Raw genomic sequence first — 13,771 nt, forward strand, 5'->3', positions numbered from 1 at the left:
GGCAAAGGAGATATTGGGGTGGAGGGATTTGGCCAGCACTAGAAATAGCTCGGGGCCCCACCCTGAAACTGCCCTCTAACCCTGAAGAGGAAAGGAAATGGGCAAGCAGCAATCCTATTCCCAGACAGGTGGAGTGGGGATGAAAGAGGCCAGCTGGCCTTCCAGTCAAAACGTTGGCTTTGATCTCAGCAAAGGAAGGAGGGAGGTGCTAACCCTTCTCCACCCCTTCCCCTTTTCCCTCAGCACTCCTTTTGATTTCTGGGTTTTGGTTTATACATTTTTGAGGGGAACATAGTAGTGGGAAGGAAGCAAATGGGAAGTATGAAGTGGTGCTGAGGGATGGGAACTGAAGGTAATGGTGACTTTAGGGGACTTGGTCCCTTCTGGACCCAACAGTCAATGAATAAAGAAATGAAAATAGCTCAGTTCTCATTCAGGTCAGCCCAGATCAAGGCACCTTTCTTGATCATTTCTCTCCAGCTCTTGCTCATACAATGTGAACAGTATACACTTAGATATTCAGTCGAGAAGATATTCAGAAGTCTTAAATTTGGTTTTATTCCTTCATAATCCAATTTGCTCACAGGAAACCAAGCCACAAAACTGGAGCAGCCAATTCTTTTATCTGTCCCTCAGTATTTATTAAGTGCTTACTATGTGCCCGACTAGGTTAGTTCGTGGATTACAAAGAGAGTAAGACATGTTTAGTAGGAAGAATTATTATAGTATAGTGTGATGAGAGGTGCAATAATAATACTAAAGATAAAAGTAATAAAACCATTTATTAAAGGCTTATTATATGTCAGGCATCTAAAGTATCTCAGCACTTTTTATGGATTGACTTAGTTCTCACAACCAACCCACATGGAGATACTATTAATTATTTCCACTTTAAGATGAAGATTTGGGGGCACTTGGGTGGCTCAGTCAGTTGAACATCCGACTTTAGCTCAGGTTGTGATCTCATGGTTGTTGAGTTCGAGCCCCACATCAGGTTCTCTGCTATCAGAGCAGAGCCTGCTTTGGATCCTCTGTCACCCTCTCTCTCTGCCCCTCCCACACTTGCATGTTCTCTCTCTCAAAAATAAATAAACATTAAAAAAAGTGAAGATTTGAAGTGTAGAATAGTCAGATAACTTGACAGAGGTCACACAGCACATGTAGAGCTGAGATTTGAACCCAGGTCATTCTGGAGATCAGCACTACTTACTGGAGCCTCTAAATTACCTCAGAAACATTGAAATTCCTTTGATATGGCTCAAGGGTAGGGCATAAGGAGAAATAGGACATGAGGCTGAAGAGGCAGGCATGAATTTTATAGTAGGCGCTGCCCACTCCCCACATTCAGGCATTTGGTCTTATTCCAGACTAGAAGGTTCATGAGGGCAGAACATTGTTTTGCTCTCTGCTGTATTATCAGTTCCCAAGACAGTGCTTGCACCTAGTAGGTTGGTAAGTAACTGTGGGATAAGGAAATGAAAACTTGGGGGAGCTTATAAATGAGGGAATGGACAGGTCAGCTGTGTCCTTTATTTTTCTTTTTTTAACATTTATTTATTTTTGAGAAAGAGAGAGAGAGAACATGCAAGTGGGGCAGGGGCAAAGAGAGAGGGAGACAGAGGATCCAAACAAGCTCTGTGTTGTCAGTGCAGAGCCAATGTGGGGCTCAAACTCACGAACTGTGAGATAATGACTGGAGCCAAAGTCAGACGCTTAACAGGCTCCCAAGCTATGTCCTTTAGAAGACTCATTGGCTACAGCATGGAGAATGGAACAGCATTTGACGGGAGGAATGCAAGTAGGGAGACCAGTGAGAAATCTGGTGGTAGAACCATGATGAGTGGTATCTGGGCCTGAATCATAACAGCTGTGGGAGGAATGGAGAGATTGAAAGGCTGAAAAGACATCATCAATAGTTCTAAACAATTTATTGGATGTGGGAAGTAAGGAAGAAGAGAGAGTCAAAGATTTCTGACCATGTGGGAGGTGCATTAAGGAGATGAAGAATACAGGCAGAGGACAAGGGCTCATGGTAAGGTGTGTGTGTGTGTGTGTGTGTGTGTGTGTGTGTGTGTGGCGGGAGTTGAGTGGGAAGAATTTTGAGGGTTAGGATCCTGATGCTGTAGTGCTCTGGTATTTAGGAGAGGGGTTGGGCCTAAAGTACAGGATGTAAGATTTGGGAGTTGTCGGTGACATAGAAGAATTGGATGAGGATTGCCAAGGAACTGCTTTGCTGGCAGGGGAGGCTTACTACAGAGTAAGAAGGGAAGAGAGGGAAGGAAAGCATCATGGAGAACAGTCAATACTTTAGAGGTGGACAGAGGGAGTGCATACAGTTCTGGTGACAACTTGAGATATTACAGAGAGATTAGGTAAAAGGAGGGCAGTCTTCTGATTTGTCCACGGGAAGGAGACGTTTGCTTATAGCCAAGTCAGTGAAGGGTGTGGACAAGGCCTAACTGGAGTAGACTGAAGAATCGGATGGGAGGAAGTGCAGATGAGAATGATGGTACAAATATACTTTTTAAGAGTTTGACCCAGGGGTGGGGTTCGGGTAGGTGGGTGATTTAAGATGGGAGGGTCTTAGGTATATTTAAAGGCTGAGGGGAAGGGTCTATAGGATGGGAGTCAGACACAGCCTGATGGGGATTTAGAGTTAGTTATGTTTGTCTTTCTGACTCCAGAGTTCCACAAAGGGAAGAATACTGTTTTATTCATATTTATATTACCTACAGCTCCTAGCTTAGGGCCTAGAAAATAATAGGTGCTCAATTCATGTTTGTTAAATGAAGGAACTAAAATGTGTTTCAAATTCTAAGATTTGCATCCAATAGAGAGAATTAGCATCTTGAAAGACAGGGTGATTGTAAACAAGCAGGAATGGGGCGGAGTGGGAGGTAGTCAGTAGAGGTAAGAGAATGCTGGACAAATCTGAGACCAGCAAGTACTATAAGTTAGATAAGTTGGTAAGGGAGAGAATGGGAGGCCTTGAGTCCCAGGTTGAGGAGACAGGACTTGATGTGACAGGCACTGGGGCAGCTTCAGGATTAGATCTGTGTCTTATGGAACCTGGGAGCAAGCATAAAAAGGCTAGGTGACCAGTGTGGGGGCTTTTGCAATAGTTCAAGGGGGAGATAACAAAGGCAATTGCTATGGAGATGGAGAAGATGGGAAAGATACATTGTAAAGCTAGACTCACCAGGACTTTGGTAATTGATTGGCTGCAGAGGAAAGGAGAGAAGGGAGAAGTCAAAGTTGACCCCTAGGTTTTGACTCTGGCTAAGTGGGGAGAATTGCTATGTCACTGACAGAGCTGGGGTAAATTAGCAGGAAGAGCGAGTCTGGCTAAGGGAAGCTGATGGACTTGGGTTTAGTTGGGTTTGAGATTACAGTAGAGAATCTGGGTCACTATGTCTAACAGGCTTCTGAACATGTGATGATAGTCTATGGAAGTAATGTCATGGCTGAAGACTAAGGTGGTAGTGGGTAAAAAGATCCATTGAATAGGCAGAACAAGCAGCCAGAGAGGAAGAAAGAGAACAGTAAAGTGAAATCTCACAGCTGTAGGGATGAGATTCAGCATGAGGAAGATGCTTAAAAGAATATATTTGCCATGCTGGCAATATGCTCTTGTGGCTAAACTAGTATTCTTCTCTCCTAGTCAGTAGGGGATATAATGATACTGCTTCTAGCCAGCCCTCTTTTCATAATACTCCAAGTAGCTCTCAAATTTTTTATTGTTAACTCAAGTGTTTCTTAAAAATTAGACTCAATTCCACCAGGGTAAGTCCAAGGTTAGTGCCAATCTCTCTTACAGATCCTTGAGACTTTACTCTGCCTTCACCTGCGGAGGTTGAGCTCATGATTGTGATGTGGGCCCTAACCAGGAAGAGCATTTCTTGTCCTGAATTACTCTGTGAACGGAACTCGTCACAACCAGAATGACATAGCACCAGTGTCTTGTATGATGCTTCTCAGCCTTTCCTATATCACCAATTAGTCCATCAAAGAACCTTGGCCACACCATGATGGAAACAAAAAAGCTCTCCTTTCCTGAGAAAAAAAAACAAAACATTTCTGTTTACAGGAAATTCAGTTATTATATATATCATTTATGGTACATTTTAAGAACATAAAATTGCGGTGGTATTATTAGGAGTAAATTTTATTGCCATAGCTTTACAACACAAACACACAAAAATAAAAATCCCATCAGTTGTTGGACCAAACTGGCAGGAAGCAGCATATCAAAGGCAATTGCTTACAGGCAGGGGAATGGAGAATTAGAAGTGTCCAGAGCATCACTGAGAGGTCAGGAAGATATGGCTATTGGAGAGAAGATGTTACATGTGGAGGTGGACATGAGGATGGAAACCAAGCATCCCATCTAGATTATATCTGTATCCCACCTGCGGTACTCATGTTATCTCTTGAACACAGTCAGTATTTAAGAACTCTCATGGTGGGGTGCCTGGGTGGCTCAGTTGGTTGGGCGTCAGGCTTCAGCTCAGGTCATGATCTCACCGTCCTTGAGTTTGGGCCCCGTGTCGGACTCTGTGCTGACAGCTCAGAGCCTGAATCCTGCTTCGGATTCTGTGTCTCCCTCTCTCTCCGCCCCTCCCCAACTCACGCTCTGTCTCACTCTATCAAAAAATGAATAAACTTAAAAAAAAAAAAAAAGAACTCTCATGGTAAGACTCACATAACACTGCAAAGAAATGTTTGAATGAATGAATAGTCCATGGAAATAGTTTTATTATTCAGATGTTTAAATGGCATTTTAACTACTGGTATAGAAAAAAGTTTATTGGGGCTCCTGGGTGGCTCAGTCGGTTCAGCGTCCGACTTCAGCTCAGGTCGTGATCTCGCGGTCTGTGGGTTCGAGCCCCGTGTCGGGCTCTGTGCTGACAGTCCAGAGCCTGGAGCCTGTTTCAGATTCTGTGCCTCCCTCTCTCTGACCCTCCCCCATTCATGCTCTGTCTCTCTCTGTCTCAAAAATAAATAAAGGTTAAAAAATTTTTTTTCAAAAAAAAAAAAAAAAAGAAAAAAGTTTATTAAGCAAAATAATCAGGTAACCTGGGGAATGTTAGCTTATTTGAACACCAATTATATTTAAGCAAAGAATATGTCCAGTATTAACTAGTCTTATTTCATTAACTAAACTTAGAGGCTTCAGGAATACATAAATATGGCCCTTTAGTATATTGTGTATTCAGTGAGGTCAATCCACAGTAATTTGTGTGTGTGTACTACCTGTGTATGTGTGTGTGTGCATGTGTGTTCTATTAGTGCTGAGTGACAGATTTGAACTTTAACCCATAGCTTTGGACTTTCAGCCCAGTGGGATTTCCATTATACCATGAAGTAATCAGCATAGTTAGAGAGATTTCTGGAGTATTACGGGATGAGCCCTAAATCTTTGTTCCACAATTTACTAGCTGTATGACCTTAGGCAAGTTATGTGACTGTTGTGTCTTGGTTTTCTTATTTGTAAAATGGGGATAATAACAGAATGTGCCTTATAGAGTTGTTGTGACAATGCATTGATTCATGTAAGGCACTTAGAACAGTGCTTAGAGCATAGTAAATGCTCAGTAAATATTATTAAATGCTAGATGATATCATCATCATCATTATTATTATTGTGATTTATCAGCTGTACAAAGAAACAGGAGTTCTGCATGTAATGGGCAGTAGTAAAACTGGATTTCTTTTTTTAAGATGTATTTTCTTTTTTAAAAAAATTTTCAATATATGAAATTTATTGTCAAATTGGTTTCCATACAACACCCAGTGCTCATCCCAAAAGATGCCCTCTTCAATACCCATCAAGATGTATGTTCTTTAAAAATTTTTCTTTAAAAAAATTTTTTTTGAATGTTTATTTGTTTTGGAAAGACAGAACACAAGCAGGGGAGGGGCAGAGAGAGGGAGACACAGAATCTGAAGCAGGGTCCAGGCTCTGAGCTCTCAGCACAGAGCCTGACACGTGGCTCAAACCGATGAACTATGAGATCATGACCTGAGCCGAAGTCAGGCACCCAACTGACTGAGCCATCCAGGCGCCCCTAAATTTTTTTTTAATGTTTATTTATTTTGGAGAGAGAGAGAGAGAGAGAGACAGAGAGAGAGAGAACAGAGTGTGAGCAGGGGAGGGGCAGAGAGAGGGACATGGGGCTCGAACTCACGAACTATGAGATCACGCCCTGAGCCTAAGTCAGACACTTAACCAACTGAGCCACCCAGGTACCCTATGGATTTCTTCACAAATGCCCATTGAGAATGAATGAGGGTAAGTTCCAAAGAGCTTTATCCACAAACCCTATAGCCAGAAAGATGGCAGAGAGATCAAGAAAAGAAGGATCCAAATGAAAAGGATTAAAAAATGGAAGAGGGGCACCTGGGTGGCTCAGTTGGTTAGGCAACTGACTTCGGCTCAGGTCATGGTCTCACATTCATGAGTTTGAGCCCCGCACCGGGCTCTGTGCGGACAGCTCAGAGCCTGGAGCCTGCTTCAGATTCTGTTTCCCTCTCCCTCTGCCCCTCCCCCACTCACACTCTGTCTCTCTCTCTCTCTCAAAAATAAATAAATATTTAAAAAATATTAAAAAAATGGCAGAAAGGAGGAGGGAATGAGAAATTGGAAGTGGTGGGAGAGAGAGGCAGGGGGACAGAGGTTACAGAAGGAAGAAGAGATAAATATGGAGTACATTGGTGAGGGAAGGAAGGAAGTTCAGAGGAGGTGGCAGAAGGGACAAGGACAGGGTGGCTGCCACTTCACTAGGGGTCTCCCTGCAGGCTTCGGTTTTCCTTCAGGTGTGGTTTCAGGGGTTTAGAGGAAAGATCCTGGCCAAGATTAATACCTTCCTCACATCACTGCTGATCCTTAAATTTCCATTATTAGAGAGAACTCCTCCTTCATATTCATAAATATGTGCAGGGCCAACTTTGGTTATACCACATGTCTCTGTTAATCAAATGAATATTTTGGAAACAAGCCCACACATGAAGCTTTTTTTTTTTTTTTTACATCAACTTTTCCTTAAGCCAAAGGTGGGAATAGAAGATGGTAGAGTACAGTGATATTGCTTTACCTGGCTTGTACTAAGTACTAATCTTGGAAATGGATTCTACTAGAGGATTAGTAAGTGCTGCCTTGGCTTGACCTTTTTTTTTTAATTTGAGAGAGAGAGAGAGAGAGAAGACCAGAGGGAGAGGGAGAGAGAATCTTAAGCAGGCTTCTTGATCATGACCTGAGTGGAAATCAAGAGTCAGATGCTCAACCAATGAAGCCACCCAGGCGCCTCTTGGCTTGATCTTTATACTACTCCAAGCAACTGCTCTCTATTCCTTTACTACCGAACTTCTTAATATTTCTCTTTTCTGCACCATCTTGACTGTTTCCTTTCTCAGACACTGTAACCTACTGCTGTCTGTGTTCTTATTCATATGCCATGTCCACTGAACTTTTTCCTAGGATGACAAAGAGATTTCAGCTTATTGGCAACTCTGATTAGTAGTAGCTGCTTGGGGTACTGTATTGGGAAGGATTCTGAGGCTGTGTCTAGGTTCATCAGGAAAATGTGCCATGATCAGTTTGTCATGTAACTCATGGGGGTACATGGTATCAGGGTGGGAGCTGGGGAGATGTAGTCATATGTGCCTATTATTTGCCATGCCTGCTCTAGGACACCAAGAGTGACCTCCTCATTGCCAGCCTATTGTCTTTTCAGTTATTACTCATTCTATTTGATCTCTCTCCAGCACATGTCATCAACTATCCCCTATTTTGGGGCATTATCTTCTCTCTCATCACCACCTCTCTCCCTGTTCCTTCTCAGTCTCCTTCCCTGGGTCATCTTCCTTCATGTGCCTCTCAAAGGTAGGTGCTGTGGGTTGTGCTCTCAGCTTTTTTTCCCCTCTCTCTGCAAGAGTTCACACTCTCTGCTGTTGTTTTAATCACTTATAAGCAGAGATCCTACATCTCTGGGTCCAGTGTTTATCCCCAGCCTCTGGCTTGCATTGATAACTGTCTGCTGAACATTTCTACCCAGAAAGCTTGAATTCTTGGTACGTTATGCTTAATGTGTTCCAAGTGGAGCAAATTCAGTATAAGTCTTTCCAAAGAGAACATTCATCTTCTCTTTTTGTTCACTCAGCACCATAGGTGAGTCCCCTCATACAATAAGCTCCTCAGCAAAGGTTTGAACTTATGACCCTGAATGGGTCAGTGTGCTTGTGCTTTGTTTAGAAGCACTGGATTTTGTGCTTTCAAAATACCTGAAATGATACGGGATTCAGATATAGAGATTAGGGGATGTCTTTGAGATATTCTCATTGTTTGATGAGTAATGGCTTTTTTCCTTCTCCATTTGTTAGATGAAAAAAAAAAAACCAGATATCTAACCAGGTATAAGAAGACAGAGTCTGGCATTCTTTCTCAGGGGACAGCTGGATAGCAAGCAATATGTTTTGGGTATTATTTGAAAACACTCACTGGTTATCTGCTGGGGTAGGATGCAGAGGGGGAGGTGCTGGGAGACAATGATGAAGCAGACAATCCCTGGCCTTGAGGAGCTTACAGCCTAGTACAGAAGGCAGACAGCTACAGGAATAACTACAATAAGATGAATGTTAGAGGTGAATCATTTCTCTAGAGCTATGGTAACTCAAGCGGGAATTCTTAATTCTGAGTGTGGGGGATGGGTAATGGATAAGACTCCATGGAGGATAGGGGAAGTGACTGAATTGGCCTTGAAGGATAAGTAAGATTTAAATAGGAAGGGAGAGAAGGTAAGAAAGGCAGAAGAAGCAGAATGAAGATAATGAAGATATATTTTAGACAAGTCATCACAAATTAATTTATGAGAAAGAACAGAGTACTGGGTCATAACTAGCACCAGCACAGCTCTGTAAGCAACTTTGCTGTTTTCTGTGTACAGCACATCCTTTATTTGTCATGAACAATGATAGACTGATGGGCTTGGCAGAGTCAGAGGAAAGGTCATGATGGTCTTGACAGTACATCAGAGTAGGATTTATCTCTGATATATCCATCAGAGTGGTTGCTTGGGGGCAAATCAGGGTTGTATTTGCTTAGAACCTGTTGATTCATTTGTTCCCTCATTCACTTGACACCATCTCCTGACCATTCCTGCATGCCAGGTTCTGGGCACAAAGTGATGAATGAAACTCAGACCCTGCCCTCAAGGAGTAGATGGGGAGACAGCTGTGTAAACACTAATTCTAATGCTCTGTGGTAAGTGCCATAATAGACATGCAGGCAAGGAGCTCTTAGAGACCAGACAGTAGACAAAGCAAAGCAGTGCTCTCTGAATCAGCCTCTAACTGATTTCTCTGTCTCCCTGCCCTCCTTGGGTTTTCTGTAAGAAATTGATTTGATCATGTCATTCCCCTTGCCTAAAAACCATGGTTGGCTCCCCAATGACTGTAGGACCAAGTCCAAACTCTAAAGCAGGACACATAAAGGCCTTTACAGTCTGGCCCAACCAACTTCTCCAGTCTTATCTCATACCATGGTCCGGGCTATGGCCCCTACACTGTAGCCACACTGAACTGTAGTGTCTCTTCCCACCTCCCCACTCCTCATTATCTGGTTGACTCTTCTGCAATCCTTGAGCCCCTGCTAAATGTTGCTTCTCTGTTGTACTGTCCCCAACTCCCCCAGATGGAATAAGTTTCTCCTCTGCATTCCCACAGCTCACTCTTAACCTCTCTGTTCTAGCGCGTATCACATTATAGAGTAATTGTTTGTTTCTATGCTTTTCTGCCTCTCTAGGCAGTGTTCTCCTCAAGGTTGGGAACTGGGCCTTACTCTTTTCTTCATCCTTGAGATGTGCTATGGGTCTGGTACATAGTAGGTGCTCCATACATCTCTGCTGTGTGAATGAATGACTCTGACATGTGGCCACTTGGGCCCAGTCGTTGTCAGCAGCTGGCATTACTTAACTTGAGAGATGCATAAAAAATGAAGGGCAGCCAGAGTAGTTGAAAAACAGGCAGCTCTAGTGACATCATGAAAAATACAAAACTGGAGAAGTTTGAGACAATGCTTCCACTCAGCTTTTAACAAATGACTTTCCCTTCTGAGTAGCCCCTTTTTGTCTCCCTCTCATTCACTTTCAAAAACTCAGTCATTGAAATGATTCTAATTATTCATGGTCAGTGGCATATCCAGGAAACACTTAGTTTACAAGCAATTAAAATACACTAAAATAGATTTATGCAGGTTGAACCTGATCCTGCTGGTAAGAAGGGGGTAAATGACTTACATCTTGGAGGTATATTTGCTTCCTGAGGTTACTCTTTATCACTCTTTATCTACTATGGTAGTTTGGTGCTAACATGGCAAACATCCAGAGGCGAGTGTGCTGTGAACAGTGCAAGGAGCCTATAGACTGTGTGGTTAACTACATCTAGCTGTCCTGTGAATGAGTAAGCTGCCTCTACTCACATCTACCCCATTGTGGAGGAAAGGCTGTCTCAGCAGTAGTTAACTCTGGGCAGTAGGAAAGATCCCAGCACTGTTATTGGAGGCTTGGTTTCCAATAAGATTGGAAACACTTGGAATCACTTAACCCCTCACGGCTCAGTCTCCACATTGGTAAAATGGGGACATAAATCTCCAGTCTACCAACTTTAAAGGGTTGTTTATGAGGAGCAATGGAAGAAATTTTGTGAAAAGTTCTAGAGGCTAGACAAATGGAGGGGGTTTCACTTTTATTACAAAAACTCTAACTTGTGGTTGTTGGGTCCCTTCAATGCTCTAGATGTGGCTAATGCTCTTCAGCAGATTAGTAAAGATATACTCTGGTTCGTCCCCTAAGAGTTTATTTAAGAGTTCACACAAGGACAATTCATTACCTTGCCATACTCAGACTAATGGTGTTTTTTAAAGTTTATTTATTTTTAGTAATCTCTACACCCAACGTGGGGCTTGAACCCACAACCCCAAGACCAAGAGTCACACACTCTTCCACCTGAGCCAGCCAGGTGCCCCAAACCAACAGTGTTTTAATCTCCCTCTAATGAAGATGGCAGTCAGCAGTGAAACAAACAGACCATTTGGTTGAAGAACAGAAATGGGGCAGCAAAGGCCTAGCACATGGAGTCCAGGTGTCCTCAGAGATTTTGTGCCATCCCTCCCCACAGCAGGCCCTGCTTCCCTGGGTTTGACTGTAGGGAAAAACGGCCCCCTTTTGCTCTCCGAGAAACCTAGAACATATAGTTAAACTATTCAGCAGGCCAATGTGATTGGTGCAAACTTTAAAATGAACAAACTGAAATGGCATATTTCAGCACCAGCTTTTAAGCTAAATGCAAAGGAGCTGCAAAAAAGCCAAAAGTCTGCCACAAAAGTGGGGCAGGGAAGCAAAGGTCATGGCAAATCAGTAAACTAGAGTGATGGTCCACCTGGAAGTCTGACTTTAAATTGTTAAGCCCTCGAGATACATTAGTGGAAAGTCATTTACCTTACATCTGCAAGGGTCCTGGGTTCCTTCATGCTCTGTTGCACCTCCCTGTCTTTCTGTTTACTGTTCTTTTTGTAGACACTGCCTGGCCCTCCCTTCTCAGCCTAGACCATTTCTACTCATGTTTCGAGACCCAGCTCAAATGTAACATCTTTGAAGTCTTTGCTGACTTCCCAAAGGTGAAGTTCCTTGTTCCCTCCTTTGTGCCTCCACAAGGCCTTTTACAGCCCCCCCCGGCCCACTCCAGCATATTTGTTTATGTGTCCTTTTTCTACATTAAGGCTGTGAGTGCGGCTCTCAGGAACAAGAAGCACATAGTAGCTTTACTTAGCACAGAGCAGGGCACAAAGATGGCTCTCATTCAAGGCTGGCTGAACAAATGAGCATTTGAGCATACATGCACTGAATTCATTTACTGGATCTGCACAGGACCCCACAGGAATGCTCATTAGGCAATGATTTGATATGGTATACATGCTTCTTCCATACTGGTTTACCTGATTAGCGATTGCCTTGGAGTTGGCAAGCAGCAAGAAACCTGCTGGCAGGGACAGCCTGACAATGTACCAGTGCCTGGGAGGCCTCCTGGTACAGGCTATCAGCTTGGTTCCCACAGCCTGCAAATGTGAGCTAGAAAAGTGCTGCTCTCCACCTGCAGCCCTCCACTCTTATGTGCTTCCTTCTCAGGAAGTTGCCTAGCAGCATCATTTCGTACATTTGAAGAATTGAAAACTCACCCATCAGCACAGAGAGGAATGCCTATCGGACAGAGGTTGACCTGGCCTTGGCTTCTACAGAAGCTCTGGCTCAGTAGCCATGGCCTCTGGTTCTTCTGGTTTTGCTAATGGTGAGCTCGATGACTTTGGACATATCGGCTTATCTCACATTCCTTATCCCCCAAATGGGGAGAATAATGAAGATGTTGCATGCATTGAGTCAATAAGAAGCTTGACTGAGAGGCTTGTGGACAGGCAAAGCAGCAGCTGATGCTGGCAGAGCCTGCAGAGTTTTGTTGTTTTGGTTGTTTCTGTTTGTAAGTGTGAATCATTCTGCTTCAAGCCCAGATGTGCAGACCATGGAGAGGAAAGAGGAAGGACAGGTGAGCACCTCTGGCCCAGGCTGCAGCGGAACCAGTGCACACAGAAGAGGAAAGGATGGGATGGGAGGAGAGGGGATGGGATAGGAGGGGACAGGATGGAACTGGATGAGATGTTCAGCTGCTGGCTTGCTGACAGCTGGTCTCCTGCTCCCTGGTAGGGACCAGGAGCAACAAGCTCTGATGGCTATGTGTACTGGAGCAGCTTTGTATGGAAATCAAATAAAACTAATGATAAAGTCAATGTGACACATCTTTAATGATACACATAATGATTATTGTGCTGTTATTGTAATTAGGCATAATGGTAAGCAGCTTCCAGGAATGACTATAATTATGATTCCTTTTACACAGCTGAACCAAATATTTCTGAGGTCAGTCAGGATGGGGGTGGGGAGTGGGGGTGTCTGGACAAGAGAGAAGAAAGCTAGTTGCAAGGCATTTCTCTGATTCACCTTTTTCTCCCCTCCCCATCCCACTCTGAGGTTACAGTCCCTATACACCTTATTGGGGAACAAAGATCTGATGAGGGCTTTAGATGGCTAGTCCCTTCCTCTAGCCAGGGATAGGCCATCCTGAAGCTCCTAGTGTTAGGAAATCTGGGATGCTCAGAGGGGCTTTGGGCTGATTAGTCCTCACTTTTCTATGAGGCCTGAAATTCTACCAAGTGGCCTTAAACCTAAAAAGTATATGCCTAATGTGTGGACCATGTATGGATCCTTATTTGAACAAATCCATGTAGAAAGTATTTTTGAGACAACTGGGTGAAATTCAACAGTGACTGGTATCAGACGATATTAAGGAATTACTAATTTTGTTGAGTTTGATATTGGCATTATAGTTATGTTAAGAAAATGTTCTCATCTGTTGGAGAAACATATTGAAATATTTACAGGCCAGCAATTGTGGAATAGTATGGTACCAGGGATTTGCTTGAAAATACTTCAAGAAAAAGTGGGGGAATAGAAGAAATAAGAATGGCAGAATGTTGATAATTGTTGAAGCTGGGTGATAGGTATGGGGTGGGGGTTCATTATACTCTTCTCTCTGCTGTGTATATGTTTGAATGTTCCCATAACAAAATGTTAAAAAAAAGTAGTATACTCTAGACTGCTCTGGCAAGGATTCATGCATTAGTGAAAATTAGTTTGATCATGCTAACAACACACAGCAGATACAGCAG

The 13,771-nt window shown here is 43.2% G+C and overlaps 1 protein-coding gene across 4 annotated transcripts in view; it reads right to left on the reverse strand.

Moving 5' to 3' along the window:
• Positions 1-13,771, reverse strand: part of HDAC8 (histone deacetylase 8) — a 225,721-nt gene that overhangs the window by 33,065 nt on the left and 178,885 nt on the right. Inside the window, exon 11 of one of the 4 annotated variants that reach the window (XM_032592033.1) lies at positions 1,717-4,053. The exons of the other annotated variants lie outside the window; for them this stretch is intronic. Coding sequence (XP_032447924.1) covers positions 3,997-4,053 — 57 coding nt within the window. The 3' untranslated portion in view covers positions 1,717-3,996. Of the gene's footprint in view, positions 1-1,716; positions 4,054-13,771 lie in introns of those variants that run through there. 4 annotated transcript variants of the gene reach the window in all.

The sequence above is a fragment of the Lynx canadensis genome, chromosome X (assembly GCF_007474595.2).
Source record: "Lynx canadensis isolate LIC74 chromosome X, mLynCan4.pri.v2, whole genome shotgun sequence".
Classification (NCBI taxonomy): Eukaryota; Metazoa; Chordata; class Mammalia; order Carnivora; family Felidae; genus Lynx; species Lynx canadensis.